This window comes from Alnus glutinosa, chromosome 10, assembly GCF_958979055.1.
Source record: "Alnus glutinosa chromosome 10, dhAlnGlut1.1, whole genome shotgun sequence".
NCBI classification, from domain to species: Eukaryota; Viridiplantae; Streptophyta; class Magnoliopsida; order Fagales; family Betulaceae; genus Alnus; species Alnus glutinosa.
The window spans coordinates 27,093,469-27,111,358 of record NC_084895.1 but is presented as its reverse complement, the minus strand read 5'-3'; the positions used below and the strand labels follow the sequence as shown (position 1 = coordinate 27,111,358).

Genomic DNA, 17,890 nt, shown 5'->3' with positions numbered 1-17,890 from the left:
TATTTGATATACATGGGTTCGACGTCATCCTAGGTATGGATTGGTTGTCAAGCAACCATGCTATAATTGACTGCCATCACAAAGAGATAATTTTTAGATTGCCATCAGAAGCTGAGTTTAAATTTGTAGGGACAAAGGTGAATGTTGCCCCGCGTCTAATTTCGGCAATTCAATGTAAGAGATTGTTACAGGATGGATGTCAGGCTTACTTAGCGTGTTTAGGAGATACCCCATTGGAGGAAAAGAAAATTGAAGAGATACCTGTAGTTCAGGAGTTTTCGGATGTTTTCCCTGAAGATTTACAAGAACTCCCTCCTGATCGAGAAATAGAATTTTGTATCGAGTTAACCCCTGGAGCTGCCTCAGTATCTAAAGCACCATACAGAATGGCGCCAGCAGAATTGAAAGAGTTAAAGGAGCAATTACAGGAGTTGTTGGACAAAGGATTTATACGCCCAAGTGTATCCCCATGGGGAGCACCAGTGCTCTTTGTTAAAAAGAAGGATGGCACGATGCGGATGTGTATTGATTATCGGGAACTCAACAAAATCACCGTCAAGAATAAGTATCCTTTGCCCCGCATAGATGATTTGTTCGATCAACTACAAGGTGCGCAAATTTTCTCAAAGATCGACCTTAGGTCAGGGTATCATCAGCTGAAGATAAGAAAGGAAGACATACCCAAGACAGCCTTCCGCACACGTTATGGCCATTATGAATTTTTAGTAATGCCATTTGGATTAGCTAATGCACCGGCAGCTTTTATGGATTTAATGAATCGGGTGTTCCGAGAATTTCTGGACCAATTTGTGGTAGTATTTATTGATGATATCTTAATCTACTCCAAGAACCTAGAGGAACATGAAGACCACTTGAGAATTGTCTTGCATAAGCTTAGAGATGAGCAACTCTACGCTAAATTTTCCAAGTGTGAATTTTGGTTGGAAAAGATTTCTTTCCTCGGGCACGTAATTTCTAAAGAAGGTATTTCGGTGGACCCCAAGAAAGTTGAAGCAGTTGTTGATTGGGAAAGGCCTACCAATGTCCATGAGATTAGAAGCTTCCTTGGATTGGCAGGATACTATCGGCGTTTTGTGGAAGGATTTTCAAAATTGTCAGGCCCACTCACTGCTTTGACAAGGAAGAATGCTCGCTTCGAGTGGACTGAGGAATGTGAACGTAGCTTCCAAGAACTAAAACAAAGACTAGTGACTGCTCCAATTTTGACGCTTCCTTCCGGATCCGGCGGATTTGTCATCTACAGCGACGCTTCTAGAAAGGGGCTTGGTTGTGTTCTTATGCAAAACGGTAAGGTAATAGCCTATGCATCTCGACAACTCAAGAATCACGAGCTAAACTACCCCACTCATGATTTGGAGCTTGCTGCAGTAGTATTCGCATTAAAAATTTGGAGGCATTATCTCTATGGAGAAAAATGTGAAATTTTTACGGACCATAAAAGTCTCAAATACTTGTTCACACAGAAGGAATTAAACTTGAGACAAAGGCGATGGTTAGAATTAATTAAGGACTACGATTGTGTAATCAATTACCACCCTGGAAAGGCCAATGTAGTCGCTGATGCACTGAGCAGAAAGTCTAGAGGAGGAGTAGCATGTTTAAAGATTTTGCCACGTGAATTGCAAACAGATCTTGAAAGGTTTGAATTGGAAGTTGTTTTGGGAGAAGTGCAAGCTCTAATGGCGAAATTGGAGATACAACCCACTCTTCTGGAGAGGATTCGTGTAGCCCAAGGAAAAGATGATGAGACCATTCGTTTAAAGGAGGAGAAGATCAAGGAAGGACTGGGGTTCTATATTACATCAGATGGGCTGCTCAGATATCAAAATAGAATTTGTGTACCCAATAATAAGGAGATTCGGAAACTAATATTAGAAGAAGCACACTTCTCTCCATATTCAGTACATCCTGGAGGAACGAAGATGTACTGCGATCTCAAGAAATATTTCTGGTGGAATGGAATGAAGCGGGACATCGCCGAATTTGTGGAACGGTGCTCTACCTGTCAGCAGGTCAAGGCTGAACATCAAAGGCCTGCAGGACCGTTGCAACCTTTAGAGGTACCAGTTTGGAAATGGGATTCAATAGCAATGGATTTTCTAGTAGGATTACCAAGGACGCAGACCGGTCATGATGCAATATGGGTTATAGTTGATAGACTGACAAAAACTGCACACTTCATTCCAGTAAAAGTGAAGCACTCAATGGAGAAGCTAACAGAACTTTATCTGCACGAGATTGTCAGATTACATGGAGTGCCAGGATCAATAGTGTCAGACAGAGATCCTCGTTTTACGTCAAGATTTTGGAAAAGTTTACAAGAAGCAATGGGGACGAAACTACGATTTAGCACTGCTTATCACCCACAGACGGATGGACAGTCCGAGCGAACCATTCAGACTTTGGAGGATATGTTGCGAGCTTGTGTGTTAGATTTTGGAGGAAGCTGGATAAAATATCTTTCCCTGATAGAATTTGCTTACAACAATAGCTACCAAGCCAGTATAAGTATGGCTCCTTATGAAGCATTATATGGGCGGAAATGTCGTTCTCCACTTTATTGGGACGATCTGGGAGAGCGTAGAATTTTAGGGCCAGATATTATCCAAGACACTTTAGACAAAGTCACATTGATTCAACGGAGGATGTCGGCAGCTCAAGATAGACAGAAAAGTTATGCAGATACACGTCGTAGAGATCTAGAATTCACAGAGGGCGACAAAGTGTTTTTAAAAGTGGCACCAATGAAGGGAGTAGCTAGATTTGGGAAGAAAGGAAAATTGAGCCCACGCTTCATTGGACCGTTTGAGATTTTAGAAAGGGTAGGGCCTGTTGCCTACCGGTTAGCTTTGCCACCAAACCTTGATGGAGTACATAATGTTTTCCACGTCTCCATGCTAAGGAAATACATCTCAGACCCATCACATGTGATCACTTATGAGCCATTGCAAATACGGGAAAATCTGACCTACGAAGAGATTCCAGTAAAGTTGTTAGATCGTAAGATTCAAGAATTACGCACCAAGAGCATCCCATTAGTGAAAGTTTTATGGAGGAATCACGAGATAGAAGAAGCATCATGGGAATTAGAGGACGATATACGCAAGAGATATCCATCTCTTTTTAGTGAGGAAAGCTAGTATATCAGGTATAATTGTTTATGTCTGTGATTGTTTATTAAATAAATCTTATTTTGCTGTTACCGTTTGCAATATAATATGCTGAGTAATTAGTTATGTTAATTTCGAGGACGAAATTTTTTTAAGGAGGGAAGGTTATAACACCCCAAATTCTTTCAATATTTTTTTTTTTTTTTTTTGAGCTTAAAAGAATGATTACAGATATAAATATATATATATATATATATATATATATATATATATATATATATATATATGTTTTAAAATAAAAAATAAAAAAAAAAAATCAAATCATCAGTCCTCTTGAACGGCGTCGTTTAATTGAAGAAGTATTATTTTTTTCACTCGCACGACGTCTTCCACCTTTCATCTCTCTCGTGACAAATTGCAAAAATCTCCAGACACTTCTTGCCATGTCTCAGTCCAATGAAACCCACGTTGAGCCCATGCACCAACCTGTTAGCCACGACAGCTCTTTTCTTCTTCTATATAACCACTGTCCTCGCCATGCATCAAGGCATCGGCAGGAAATTCAGCTTCTTAGTCATTTTTAGAACTTAACCCAGCAGGTAATCAATCTTCTTTGTTTCGTTTGTAAAGCTTTTGTGAATAATTTATGGTGGTTCGTAGCACTGTAATTCTGAGAAAAATCCCTGATTAAACTGTGTTGAGTTGAACTTTAATTTCTGTTTTTGGGTTGCGATTAATTGACTCTTGAAGTGTTATGTTGCTAGAAGTTATTCTATTTTATTTTCTTTCTTTCCTCTTCCTTTTTCGTTGGTTGGACGCCCTTAGTATTTCTTTTCTCCCCTGCTTCTTTCTTCCCTCTTCTTTTTCTTTTCCTGTTCTGAGAGAGAGTTGGAAAGAGGGAAAAAATTGAGAAAACAGAGTGGGGAAAGGGAGAGACCGGCCGAGTGAGGGAGGTGGGGAAGAGAGAAGACCCAGCCGGTGGGCTAGCCACCGGACTGGGCGGACGGAACCGCAGGGCCGGCAGGCCGCGGTCCCGCGCCGGCGACGCCACCGGAGGCCGTTTTCCGGTGATTCCCTGTGAGTATATTTTGTAGAAATGATTTAGAACTGGATTGTGTAATCTTTGGTTTCTGATTTGGGGTGATTGATTATGAAAATTTCTGGTTCAAAGAGGGATTTTCGGTGGAAGAAGAATTATCAACCGGGTATTGAAATTTTTGATTTTTCTTCTTGGAAATAACGTGCGGGTGGTGAAGATTTTTTTTGGGCTTTGGTTTTTTTTTTTTGGTATGAATTTTAGTAGCAGCAGATTGGGTAATGAAATTTTAAAGTTGTTTGGTTCCTTGATTTCTTTTCCTGTTGAGCCCAACTGAGAGGAAGAGATGAGGGAGAGATTGAAAGAGGGAGAAGGAAGAGTGAACCGGTGGGTGAACCACCGGTTGGGGCGGGCTAGAGCAGTGGGCCGGCAGGCCACGGCTCGGCGTCGGCAAGCTGCAGGGGAGTTTGAATTTCGTTTTTCAAAGATGGGTTTTGTTGGGTTTCTTCGTTCAGATTTCAGTTTTTATTTGAGGGAAGTTTCTTTTGATTCGTAAAACAGAATGGGTTTTAACTTCTATTTTTCTGTTTGAGATGCTGGGTATGGATAACTGAGTTTGGTTGGTGTTTTAGTTTGGAAATGCTTGTTTGATCCTCATTAGGCTGTCGACAGGTTACTTCTTCATTCAGTGATTATATTTTGTAGAAGGCTTTTATATTTGTGATCAACTATATGAGTATTGAAATTATGTGTGAGTTGCTTTGCAAATCTGGATGTCGATTTTATAGTTTGGCTAAGTAATGTTTCTAGATGTTGAGATAGAAATCAAAGAAGCCATCTTAAGTGTTGCCATTAGAACTATTTCATTTGACAGTGTCATGTACTTGGAAAACTTAGAGTGAATCCACATCAGAACAGAGAACAACGTAATATGAAAAAAAAAAAAAAAAAAAAAAAAAAAAAAAATGAAATGACTTCAAGCCCAAACAGTGACAATTGCTTTAATTATCTGACATAGTATTTAGTCCAACTCCTATAGACTATATGACTATTACATGGTGCACATGCATTCAGACTGGTCATCATTGGACCATTAGCCAATATTATACTATAAGTGATTTGTCATAATCTATATGGACTTTAAGGTTCTTTAGCCTTACTTGTATCTTTCAAATTTGTCAATAAACATGTGGAGAATATTGGTTTGATGCTTGCCGTAAAATACAGTAGTCTTTTAGCTAATCTAATTCAATATATTATGCACCAAATTTGATTATTTTATCCTCTAAAAATATATTCTTGTGATCCAATCTAGGAAGGAGGAACTAGTTACACTCAGAAAATTCAGGTAAGGAAACACAACCCTAAAAACCCCGGCAAGTTTTTAAATAAAATCCTTTCAAAAGAAAAATGTCGGGAATTTTCGAAAGACTTTCACTTTAACATTAATTGTTCTATTATCTCAGGTATGAAATAATGAATATGTTATTTGTAATCACATGAATGAATGAAGATGGTCATTATATACTGGATGTGCATCATGAGAATGAGGATGATGACATATGTGCTACATGCGCACTATATGAACATGATGATGAAATTATGATTGAATACTTGTTTTATGTGCACCACACAAAGTTTTGTCACACGGTACCATAATGCTGTGATCCGGATCTTATACTAATTACAATGCTGGGTAGCAGGGCAACCACACCAAAAGTGTGGGGCTATCGGCCGGGGAGGTTCTCACCTAGGGAGCTTCCTAACCCGGCAGCTCTCCCCTGTGACGACAGGATGAGCCTATGGGTCCTTCGGGATCGGTCCTTTGGACGAGCCCAACGTGCACCGCTCATGGTTAAAATGCGGAAGTGGACCAGTGGTAGACAAAACTTACACATTATGAATGATTATTATGAATGCACGTTTCTTATTATTACTGAATTTTTATTTATGTGAAAATTTTTAAATGTGTAAATTAATTTTATATTATATCTTATGTTTTGTTGTGTTACTTACTGAGTTGTTGAACTCACCCCCTTACCCTTACAATTCTTTTCAGATGGCGCTTCATATCATCATCCTCATAGCGGGCGTACCCATAGGGGTCGCTACCTATGATGATTCACAGTTCTGGCCCATTGATGCCGATCAGTGGGTTTATGTTTGTTTTGATAGCCCGTGATCATAACGTTTAGTCAGGGATTTATTTTGTTTATGTATAGTAATGACACTGCTAGTCCGGACCAGTTTGGAGATAGTAGAAGTTACCTCCAAGAAGTAGTTCGAAGACCGGATTAGTTTTTTTTGTATATGATCAGTGTTTTATTTTGTGATCCCTGGCTGTTTGTATTAGCTGAAATATTACGAAGACTTATAACATATGTGAAATTATGGGTATTAATCTACATTTTGTGTTTATTGTATTATCCTCTTTTAATATAAAAAGAATTATATTTGTGGATGATTTTATTTTTCTCAAGTTCACGTATCCCCTTACATCCCAAAACGGGGGCGTGACAATTTATATATTTTGATGCATAATTATTTAAATAATATATTTGACGTATTAAAAATATCCAGAACGATATGCCTCTCATTTTTTTACTCGAAGTTAGTTACCATGATGTGTACTTTACACCTGCAGAGAAGCCAAACTTGTCAAATAGAACATCCATCTCAATGTGTTGGCCTTGTAGTCCCGATCATTATAGCATACCTTACACAAATATAAATTTGCATGCCTCTATCATTTGATTCAGTTCAATGTTCAAAACTTGGTCGAACTGTGACTACCTCACTCCACAGGGTTGAAAACAGTATTTGTCACCAGCTCAAGTCCCATAATGTTGATTTTGTAATTTTATCAAATTGTAAGCACATATTTAAAAAAAAGGTTTGGTATATATATATATAACACCAAATTAAAGTTTGGTTTTGTACACTATCTACGTTAAGAAAATAAAAAAAATGCAACATAAGAAAGTTAAAAATCCTATCCATAATACTATATACATATATATAATATATGCATGCATGCATGTAAATGGTTTAGAAACTATATACATTTATAACGACTTGTATATACCCTAACATTGAGGTTTATGGCTATATATATATATATGGTATACTTATATAGCTATATATAGTATATGCATTTAGGGTTAGGGTTTATAGCTATATATAGTATATACACTTAGGGTTAGGGTTTATAGATATATATAATATGTATATACACTTTGGGTTAGGGTTTATAGCTATATATAGTATATACACTTAGGGTTAAGGTTTATAGATATATATAAACCCTAATATTGTTGTTTTGATTTGTGTAATTTGATTTTGTAATATTTTTGGATAAAATAAATTTTGTGATATTTTCTGGTGGAATTAAGAAATTGAAAAACAAAAAGAGTAAATTACAAAAGAATTTTACCAAAAAAAAAAAAGAAATATATATATATATATTAAATAAAAAGAAATTAAAAAACAGAAATAAATATTAAAAAAAAAATTAATTTAAAAATGAATTTAACATTGGCCACGTGCATGTAAAATGCACGTGGCCAATGTTCGCCACGTGTATTTTAATACACGTGGCCAATTGGACACGTGTATTGAAATACACGTGGCGAACAATTGGCTATGTGTATTTTAATACACGTGTCTAAGTGGCCACGTGTATTAAAATACACGTGTCTAATTGTTAGCCACGTGTATTTTAGACGTGGCGAACAATTGGACACGTGTATTACTGTACACACGGCCAAATGTGCATTTAGCTACAACTGGATCTAACACACGCGGAACACGTCGCCAATGACACGTGGCAACCTGTTAGCCACGTGTACAGTGTCTGCACACGTGGCTAACTGAACGTGGCCAATTATTTGTTTTTTTGTAATGAATATACTCATACCAAAATTTTGAAACTGTCAATATAGAATGCCCACATGCACCGCAAGTTGGGTTTTTTCGGGGATGAAAAGTTCAAATGTCCTAATTTTCCCTTAAAAAAAAAAAGAAAAAGAAAAAGAAAAAAAGAAACAAAGAGATCGAGAAAAAAGAAAAAAAAAATTGTTTTTTTTTTTTTTTTTTTTTTTCTAATTTCTTAAAATTTCTTGATATGTGCACTTTTTTTTAATTATGTATTTTTCTTGTATACCTCACGTGTACCTGGATTGCATCCATCTTTGCTTCTTTATGAGTTTGAATTTTTTAAAAAAACTTTTTAACCGTCTTCAAAAAATTTGATTAATGAACTATTTTATTTATTCTATAGCTTGAATCTCACACTTTGATTTTGCAACTCTTTTGATATTCATTGCTTTATTCTTGGCCTGCATTATGTTTGTGACAATTAACTCAATCCCCATGCGACTAGCATGAATTATAGAAATCATATAAATGATGCTTCCCTTCCATTTTGTTGATATACATATGACTCTATGCTATTTAAGAACTTGATATTCATTTATATGGTTCAAAAGAACAACTCCTCATAATTTTCTTCCATACTTCCAAATTTTAGACAAACCCAAAAAAAGTTACCTTTTCCATCTCTCTTTTCATGTTCATAGTTGTGTTTCGCTTTTGGTGTCTCAATTTTCTTTTTTAGAGATTGGTGTCTCAATCTAATTGTGTAGCTTGCCTTCTAATGTGGTTTCTATCTAATTATATCTTTCTTGAACAAAAGGAAATCTCGTCCAAATTGGTTCCTTTTTTTTTAATTTTTTTTTTTTAAAAAAAAAAACAAAAAACCTCTATGCTTGTACAAGTAAGCTCTTTCTTCAAAAGAAAACCAAGATTATAGAGACATAATCTGTTTGTTCTATGGAAATAGGACGGTAAGGAAGAAAGTGTCCGGGAAAAATATATAGAAGAGTAACTCTGGACTCCATCAAAAAATTTAAGTCAAGAACATTGTGTTCTATAGAAGGATCTAGCTAACTCAATTATATTTTAAACAAACGTACAATTACTTGTCATTTCTTCAAGTTTATCTTAAGTCTGATTTGTTTATTTTATTTTATTTTGAACACTACTACCATATTCTTCCTTACTATGAGTCTTTTCTAGATAAACACTGAGCATCAACCATATGATCCAGTTCAATCGGCAAATTTAATGTCTACAGAACTTTACCTGTTAGAAAAATTGAGTTGGAAAGGAAAAATTCTGAAGGCGAAGAATAAAATAATTAAGGACTTCAAGATTCGATTGCAACAACGATATCTTTAAAATGTATTTTGTTCAATTTCTAAAGTGCTAAATAGATTTAACAAAATCGTTTCCCACAAAATCTCTAAGATCATAACTATGTAGGGGTAAACTGCTAATTACCTACATGCTTTTGTAGGTGGAGCAATTAGCCGTTGTAGGGATAGGTGGAGGTGGATGCGATTACTAACTCCTAACCACCTACTCATATATAAACATATATACACACACAAAACAACATCGTTTCATATAAGGTTTAAAATGATACTATACATTCAGCACAAAAAAAAAAGGCCTAAAAATTATTAAAAGTAGCTAAAACAAAAAAGTTCAATGAAGGCTTAACACTTAAAACAAGCTTAAAATGTTCAAATTTAAAAGCGGTTGTGCGATGCGATTATAGCTTGAAATAACTGCTAACTGCCTAACACAAAGTGGTTACAATTATAAAAATAGAATAACCCATTTTCATCCCTACATGCAAGTGAATGACCAACTTTTTGGGTTGGGCGGTTTGAGCAAAAGAAAATAATAATAGAAAGAGCTTAGATGTTACATTACAGTAAATTTGATTGTATTTTTGAGATAAAAATGAATTGAAATTGATAATGGGCTGATTCGATGTAGCCCAACTTCAATAGAACTTTCTTTACTCGTTTACATTTAGGATTCATGGACCTTTTATAGACTCAGTTGCTAACCATTTTAATGGATATGCATCCTCTTCATTTCAAATGAAATGCAGAAGAGTTGGTTAGTGAAAAAATAAAAGACATTTTTTGAATAATTTTGCCCCTTATTTTTTCAAAAACGGGCTCTTTTCCATTTTAGATGAAACGGAAAGGATCCGTTTGCATAGCGCAACTAATAAAGTAACAAGTACAACTCTTACAACTAAAATGGCCTAACTATTCAACTAGCTATTATTAGAATGGGCTTAATTATAAACTAACCTAATAATGAAAAGTAAAGTACAATCATTGAGCCTATTTACTCATATTAGACTTGTTATAATTGGCATCAGATCAAATACCACATTACAAGTTTGAGTTATAGAAGGTAATAATGAATTAAAATGTTTTAATACTTCGTATGGATATAGTGTTAGATTATTGAATATTGACAGATGAGTAAAATCTCCAAAAGAGAAAAGGCTATCACCGGATCCATGTTAATAGAATGGGCTACCATGGATGTTGATTTGAAAGTGTGGCAAAATATTACGATTCTAAGTGTTTTATATGCCTTTAAGTGCATTTTTTTTTTTTTGAAAGGCCTTAAGTGCAATCTTAACCACGTGTATATAAATTTTTAGGCATGCTCCATTTGCAAATCAGCTCTCAAGTAGGGTCCACTAATTGGATTTTATCCCTTTTTTATTGACCAAATAAGAAATCAAAACAAAACAAATACATAGGTTTGATCATTTTTTTTTTTAATCTATTTAGATAAGGATAAATTTTTTTCTCCAATTATTTTAAGAAAATTATTTTAATTCCGTATATTAAACATACACATGTTCTTAAAAGCATGCAAGAATCCTGCAACTGTTTTGAGAAAATTTCTTTAACTTAATCTATTAAATTAACACATGTTCTTAGAGCATATGATTACTATATATTAAAATGCATGTAAGAAGATAAAGCCAAATACAACTCTGTTTGTTAATGTTTATTTTGAATATGACGTCTAAGATTACTCGTCAATTATTATAACATAAGCATAATAAATAGATGTGAAACGTAGTATTAGCCGAGATAAAAATGAGATCCGGCCTCGGTGCCGTTAAAAAAAATGGAGGGCTCCTATTGTTTTGGGTATGGTTTTAAACCAAACTGTGTCGTATTGGTTAAATAAAAGAAATTATGAGCCAAACGTCTAAAGCAAACGTGTTCTTGTGGTTTTCAGATTGTTTTGATCCGTTTTCTTTCAACGAACAAACAAATCCCAAGGAGTAGAGGCAAGATGCAGCCGAAGAGAAATACCCAAAACCAAAACGACACAGTTTGGTTTAAAAAATACACAAAACAATCTGAACCCTTCATTGTTTTTTAGCTGACATGGCAAAACCTGGTCACTCCAAATTTCCTTCACAGCCCACCAGAATTGAACAAGATCAAAATCAAAACGCCCAACCACGCTTTATCAGAACCCGACCCCCACCGGCTCCAGCGATCGATTTCGTTCTACCTCTACTTTCCTGTACGTTTCTCAATCTCTCTTCTCGTCTCTGTTCGGTTGGAAAGAAAAATAAAATCATAAAATTCGAATACTTGATATTTTCCATTTTGTGAGCAAATAAACTCTAATATTCTCTTTCTCTATTCGCTGAATTTTGACCTATTTTGTTGTCTTTTTTTTTTTTTTTTTTTTTTTTAGGCAATTACGAAGGGAGTAGGATCCAGGGAAAGGGGAATAAAAAAACCAACACAAAAAAGGGTGTTGACACACCAAACACCTCAAGAAACAGCCAGTACGGTGTATAAATCCTAGAACTAGAAAGGACGAGCCGAGAAATTGACTCATTCCAGTTGAAGAGTGAGTGTAATTTCTAATTCATATAGAAATAATTATGTTGGGCATAGATGTTGATGATCTGTTTGGTTGCTGTGAAAATTGAGGAGAGGAATAGACGATTACGCTTTGGATCACATGTTTTGTGCTGATTTTATTTTTGAAAACTTTGCGGTTCGCGATTGTGTTTCTATTCTTTAGGTTAATATTTCAGTGTTATTATGATGGATTTGATTTTTGCGTGAAATTTGTTAGTTATTTTGTGATGATTATAGTTTCTTTCACTGTAATTACTTGAAGAATGAGTATAATTATTAATGAAGGAAGGAATAATTATTTTGAATGTAGATATTGATAATCCGTTGGTTGCTGAGAAAATTGAGGAGAGGAAAAGGCGATTACATTTTGGATCATATATTTTATGCTGTTTTTGTTTCTGAAATTTTTGAGGTTTGTGGTTATATTTGTTCGCTTTAGGTTAATAAAATTGTATTATTATGATGGATTTTATTTTTGCTTGAAATTTGTTCGTTATTTTGTGATGATTATAGCTTCTTTCACTGTAATTACGTGAAGAATGAGTGTAATTTATAATTCAGGAAGAATTCTTTTGAATCTAGATGTTCATAATGTGTTTGGTAGCTGAGAATATTGAGGAGAGGGAAAGAAGATTACATTTTGTATTGCATATGTTTTATTCTGTTTTAGATCTTGAAAACTTCGAGAATTTGCCTTATCTTAGTGCTAATTTTTGGTTCAAATGATTGGATAGCTTTGTTTCCTCACGTCCCAGGCGAAGAAACACTCATCCATAAAATTTTGGGAAGGCTTGAACTTTTAATGGATTTTGATAATTTGAAGTTGATGTTATTGCAGCAATTAGTTATTTGATTGAATGGGGTGGGTTTTTGAAATGTGGGGTCCAAATTATGTGTAGGGTGGTGCTTGCTTAACTTGGAATGAATTTGAAAATCTGGACTGGAAGTTAAGAGTAGTGACTTAAACTTTGAATGGATGTCCAGAAGTTGGAGCTGAAGTTAATCACCGTGAGTTATTTGCCTGACCTTGAAATGGATATTGGAATTTGGAGAAAATTATGTGTTGTGATATAAGATATAGAACTACATAATAAATGGAATCTCAGGAACCCAAGTAGGTTGTTATTTGGTTTATAGTAGTTGTGATCAACTTAGTTTATGTTTCTTTTTGTCCCAGCTGTCAAAATTGTAGTTGATAGGCATGTTGGACATTGTTAGATACTTGGTCATTCATTTACTAATTTTTGTCTGCGGTGATAGCAAATGCAGCTGATGGCACGGAACAGCTGTTAATAATTTTATCTTTGGACAGGAAAGATTGCTTCAATCATTGGAAACTGCATTCTGCATGAGATGGACAATGACGATGACTTCACATTTTGTCAGCCAAGTTTGGTACTTACATTCATTTGATGAAGTCATATAGCTCTATTATCTTTTTGAGTTAGCACAAATTTATCAAGTATATTGATATTTTTCTATGTCAAATTATGGTTGATTTTGGGTGCTTTTTATCCTCAACAATTTTATCTAAGTAGATGGTTTATGGTTATAAATATAGGTTAGCTTGCCAGTCGACCAAGGAGGTCATCAGACAAAGCTTGTGTCAGACATTGGTGGTCTCAGGATAGAAGACAAATTCTCAAATGGCAGTGATAGTAGTCAGAATAGTGGTCTTCTGTGGAATGAGAAAATGCCAAATAATACCACCTTTAAGAAGCAGGGCACAGTTGGTTCTTTGTCTTTCAATGTTATTGATACGTCCTCTCCGAAACAGTCGACTGAATTGTCAAGACCAGTAGCTTCAGGAGATGTTCAAGATTCGGTCAACAAAGGTCAGGAACAGATTGTTGCAAGGAAGCCAGCACCTCGAGCAAAGGTTCCTTTTGAGAAAGGATATAGCCAAATGGACTGGCTTAAGCTTACTCGAACGCATCCTGACCTTGCAGGTACTGGATGAGTATATTTCTTGGTGAACTTGCTTCACACTTTAACACTGTATTCCTTTCCTTGGTTCTTTTTGCAATTTTTCTTTTGATTTTCCCTGAATGTGCTTCGATTCGACTTATTATGGTTTACATATAATCTACTGCTCTCTAACTCTCTCATTATTTTATTATAATTTTTTTTTTTTTTTTTGGGGGGGGGGGGGGGGGGGGTGGCTTACAGTTCTTATTAATTTTTTTTCTCTCACATTGATGTTTAGTTTATAAAGTTGGCTGTCGAATTGCCAAGATTATGCCTTCATGTGTAGTTTTGAGGGTCTCAATAATGTAGGACAACCTTGAGAATTTCAAGCTTAGGGCTGTCCTGAAGGAGAGGAAGTGAGTGATATAAGAAAGCTTAGGTTTGACAAAGCAGAAGCTGAATCAAAGTCTTAAGGGCCTGCTGTGATGGTATTTTGTGTTGATTCCCCACCAAAAAAATTGAAGAATAGAATGTGCATAAGTAGATTGAATAAGAAAATAAGAAATACAGAAAGAAGAAGAAGAGAAAAAGGGATTAGGCAGCCATGTGTGACACCTTGGGAGTTGGGACTTACCTCATCTTGTCTAGTTTCTTACGTCTTGGCAAAAAAGCATTTCCTCTTCTTAAACCATATCTCAACTTGATCTTTATGCCAACTGTTTTAGTTTAACTTTTATTGGGGGACTTGGTTTTAATCCTCCAGTTGAGCTTGAATTCCTTCTCTCTTTCTTGCCTTGAAAAAAGATCTGACTTCTACTAGTGATAAATCATTTAATAGATATATTTTTGCACCTAAACAGTTTCTTTTTTAAGATGTTCAAATAATGCTTTTAATTTTTTTTTCCTTCTAGCTAGGTGTTTTCTCTAGTATACTTCATGTATACCAGGGAGCGTCTTACGCTTTTAATGATATTTTGATTACTTTTTTTAAAAAGAAAAAGCTTTTAAATTTTGCTGCATTTCCATTCCCATTGTTCTTTTTACCACTAGACCTATATAGACATCACGTCAAAATAAAAATAAATATAATAAATTCCATCATTTTGGTTCATAATCTTTTGATTCTATTCCATAGTAATGTGGGGGCTTACTCTCCCTCTTCTTTGTTGTGTCTGCCAACTATGGCACTTTTGGAATAAAACAAAAACTCTGTTGCTTGCAGGTAGATGGTGTTGGGTTTGGCAAGGGTTGCTTTTGCATCTATATTGCCCATATTGTGAACTTTCTACATAAACTAGTGGGGACACTTACATATGTTTATAATGTTTAGTAATTAAATTGGTCATCAGTTATAATGCATGAGCTCATAAGGAGAGTTCAATTTGTTGTAATTTCTTATACATGTTAATTGTAATGCTTACTCACTTTGAGCTTCTTGATTCCAGGACTAAAGGGGCAGTCAAATAAGAGGCTTATTTCTATGAATGAGGTTAAACAACATCAGAAAGAAGGTTCCATGTGGACTGTTTTAAAGGGTCGTGTGTACAATATATCTCCATACATGAGATTTCATCCCGGAGGTATGGAAATGATCCTAATCTGCTCGAGTTTCATGTCTTCAGTGACCAAATTCTCATTCATTAAGCATGTTGTGTGTGGTGAGTTAGTTGCCCATTGTCTGGGTTTAAACTTGTATGCTCACTGTGCATGCACACACACACACACACAAGTTCCATATCAACAGTACTGAGTAGATTCGAGGAACTTTACTTTTGTTGAAGGTTTCATACTCTTATTCAGAGCCTATCAATGACCTAGGTTCATTAATATAGGAAGGCAAAGTAATGTTGTGTTGTAGTTCTCAAATCAATTGAACCTTTCTGATGCTCTCTAGGATCTCCAAACTCTAACTTCCATTATTTGATGATGCCAGCTGTTCAAATAGGTCATGTTATGTTATCACTGAAAGTGTTTAGTGACAGAATTGTATATTCCTCTGAAAAGCTACTTTATGGTTTCTTTGTTATTGCCAATTTTATCCAAATTCCATTTATGTCTAATGTGGTAAAATTTGGTCGAGATTCAATTTGCTTGTGTTATGATGAATTTTCTTTTTTCAGGTGTTGATATACTGATGAAGGCAGTGGGAAAGGACTGTACATCATTATTTAGTATCCTTTACTTGAATTTTCCTACTTTCAGTGGTTTCTTTCGGTCATGCCTGAATGTTAGTGGTCTTCTTTGGCCTCGGACAATTTTACTCCATTCAACCCTTCGGTTTTTAGCTTTCATCACTTGGACCTTTCTGAAAGAACCTTATTTTCCATGTGTTTTACCTGTGAAGCTAAGTTAAAAGTGATCATCACTAGACATAACTTAGGATGATGGAGATGAGTTTATGCCGATTCGTTTTCACATTTAAATTTTAGATTTTTTTTTCTTTTTTTTTTTTTTAAATAAAAATTATTGGAAGCCTTGCTCTATGCAAATGGCCCAAAATCATTTACACAATTGCCTTGTGCTGTAGGCGCATGTGCTTCGTCTTCTTCTTCTTATTCTTTCTCTTTCTTTTGTTCTTCTCTTTGCTCGTTTTTTCTTCTTCTAAGGAGGCTGGTTGGTTCTTAACTCAAGAGTTTGCATCTTCTTTTCTTTTAACCTATTGAGAATTGTTACAGTTGACGGAATTCCTTAATGCTTTTTGTTTTAGATAAATACCATGCTTGGGTGAATGCTGAATTTTTACTAGAGAAGTGCCTCGTGGGTACTTTAGATGATAGTCGGTCAATAATGGAGTAACTAAGAAGTGACTCTAGGCCTCATTCATTTTCTTACCAGCAGATTGGCACAGAAATGCCTTCTCATTTAAGGTGTGAGATGAGATCTATGTCACAGTAACAATGACACCCCTTTTTGTGGTAGGGGTAACTTTATCATACCATTTGGAAAAAATCGTACTTCTTCCTGTATTTATCTACAATGCTTTTAATGGAATCTCCATTATATAGCATTATACTGCTGTAATAATGATTTAGAAATTGTCTAACGTGCCCATGGAATTATTTGTTGCTACTGGGATGGGGAATAGGATCCTCTCCATTTCAAGGATCTCCGTTTCCCTTGAAATGGAGAGAATCGCCGTTTTATGGTTATGATTTTATTATTGTTGTATCTCATTGTGCAGATGATGCGACATGATTAATATGGAAAGGATCCTTACCCTTGGGATGGTGTTGAAATGTGATGTTCACATTTAAATGCAATATGTTGTATAACAATGGATTAGGATCTTGAAATGGAGATAAATTATTTTATGTTGAGATTTTGTTTTGTTACATATAACGGTGTACACATAATTATAAAAAGTATTCATTTTAAGAAATTAGAAAAAAAAAAAAAAAAAAAATCAGGGTAAATAGGGACATTTGCAACTTTTCATCCCTTAAAAACCCACCGTGCGGCACACGTGGGCATTCTACATTGACAGTTTCAGAAATATGGTGGGAGTATATTGCTAATTTAATAAATATTGGAAGCAAGATTGAAAAAGCAATCCAAGTTGGAGGAAGGGGGAGGGTTAAATGTACTCTCTCGGACAAATAACTTAAGATAATGGAGAAAAAATGAGAGGAAAACGGGCATGGTGGATCAAGGCCTAGCCTTGTAGGATTCTCCTTCCCTAGTCCTCTAAATTAGATATGGTATGCTGAAAGCAGCAGAATAATGGTGTACACATAATAGCCGTAGTCGCTCTCTCAAATACGATTGTACTATAGCCTTATTGAGTCCTATCATGGCACCAATAAGATCTAATGCGGCTAATACTAATAGAATTGATGATTTTTATTTCGAGAGTTAACCAATCACCTTAATACATGTTCAACCGCTTAAGAATTTTCTTGAGGACAGGACCATTGTCTTATCAATGAATTTTGAAAAAACTTGTAGCCTAACAATTCGTTTGGGTTTGCGATTTCAAAAGGTGCGATTTGAAAAAAGTGATTTTTAAAGACGCAGTTTAGCTTTTAAAATCTCAAATTAGCCTTTAC

General features: G+C 35.3%; 1 protein-coding gene and 1 long non-coding RNA gene across 3 annotated transcripts; both read left to right on the top strand.

Annotated features, from left to right (window-relative positions):
- Nucleotides 1-4,065: 4,065 nt before the first annotated feature.
- On the top strand, nucleotides 4,066-6,572 carry LOC133878898 (uncharacterized). Its single transcript, XR_009902021.1, has 2 exons — nucleotides 4,066-4,208; nucleotides 6,227-6,572. It is a non-coding gene; the product is annotated as an uncharacterized LOC133878898 (long non-coding RNA).
- Nucleotides 6,573-11,435: 4,863 nt separating this feature from the next.
- On the top strand, nucleotides 11,436-17,001 carry LOC133880733 (cytochrome b5 domain-containing protein RLF). Of its 2 annotated transcripts, none has more exons than XM_062319726.1 (7): nucleotides 11,436-11,586; nucleotides 11,764-11,922; nucleotides 13,254-13,331; nucleotides 13,498-13,885; nucleotides 15,290-15,424; nucleotides 15,965-16,015; nucleotides 16,552-17,001. In XM_062319726.1, the coding sequence occupies exons 3-7, from the start codon at nucleotides 13,290-13,292 to the stop codon at nucleotides 16,638-16,640; spliced, it is 705 nt and encodes a 234-aa protein (XP_062175710.1). In that variant the 5' UTR covers nucleotides 11,436-11,586; nucleotides 11,764-11,922; nucleotides 13,254-13,289; the 3' UTR covers nucleotides 16,641-17,001. The 2 variants fall into 2 exon arrangements, with proteins under 2 accessions (XP_062175710.1, XP_062175709.1); XM_062319725.1 differs by having other exon boundaries at nucleotides 13,249-13,331.
- Nucleotides 17,002-17,890: the final 889 nt, after the last annotated feature.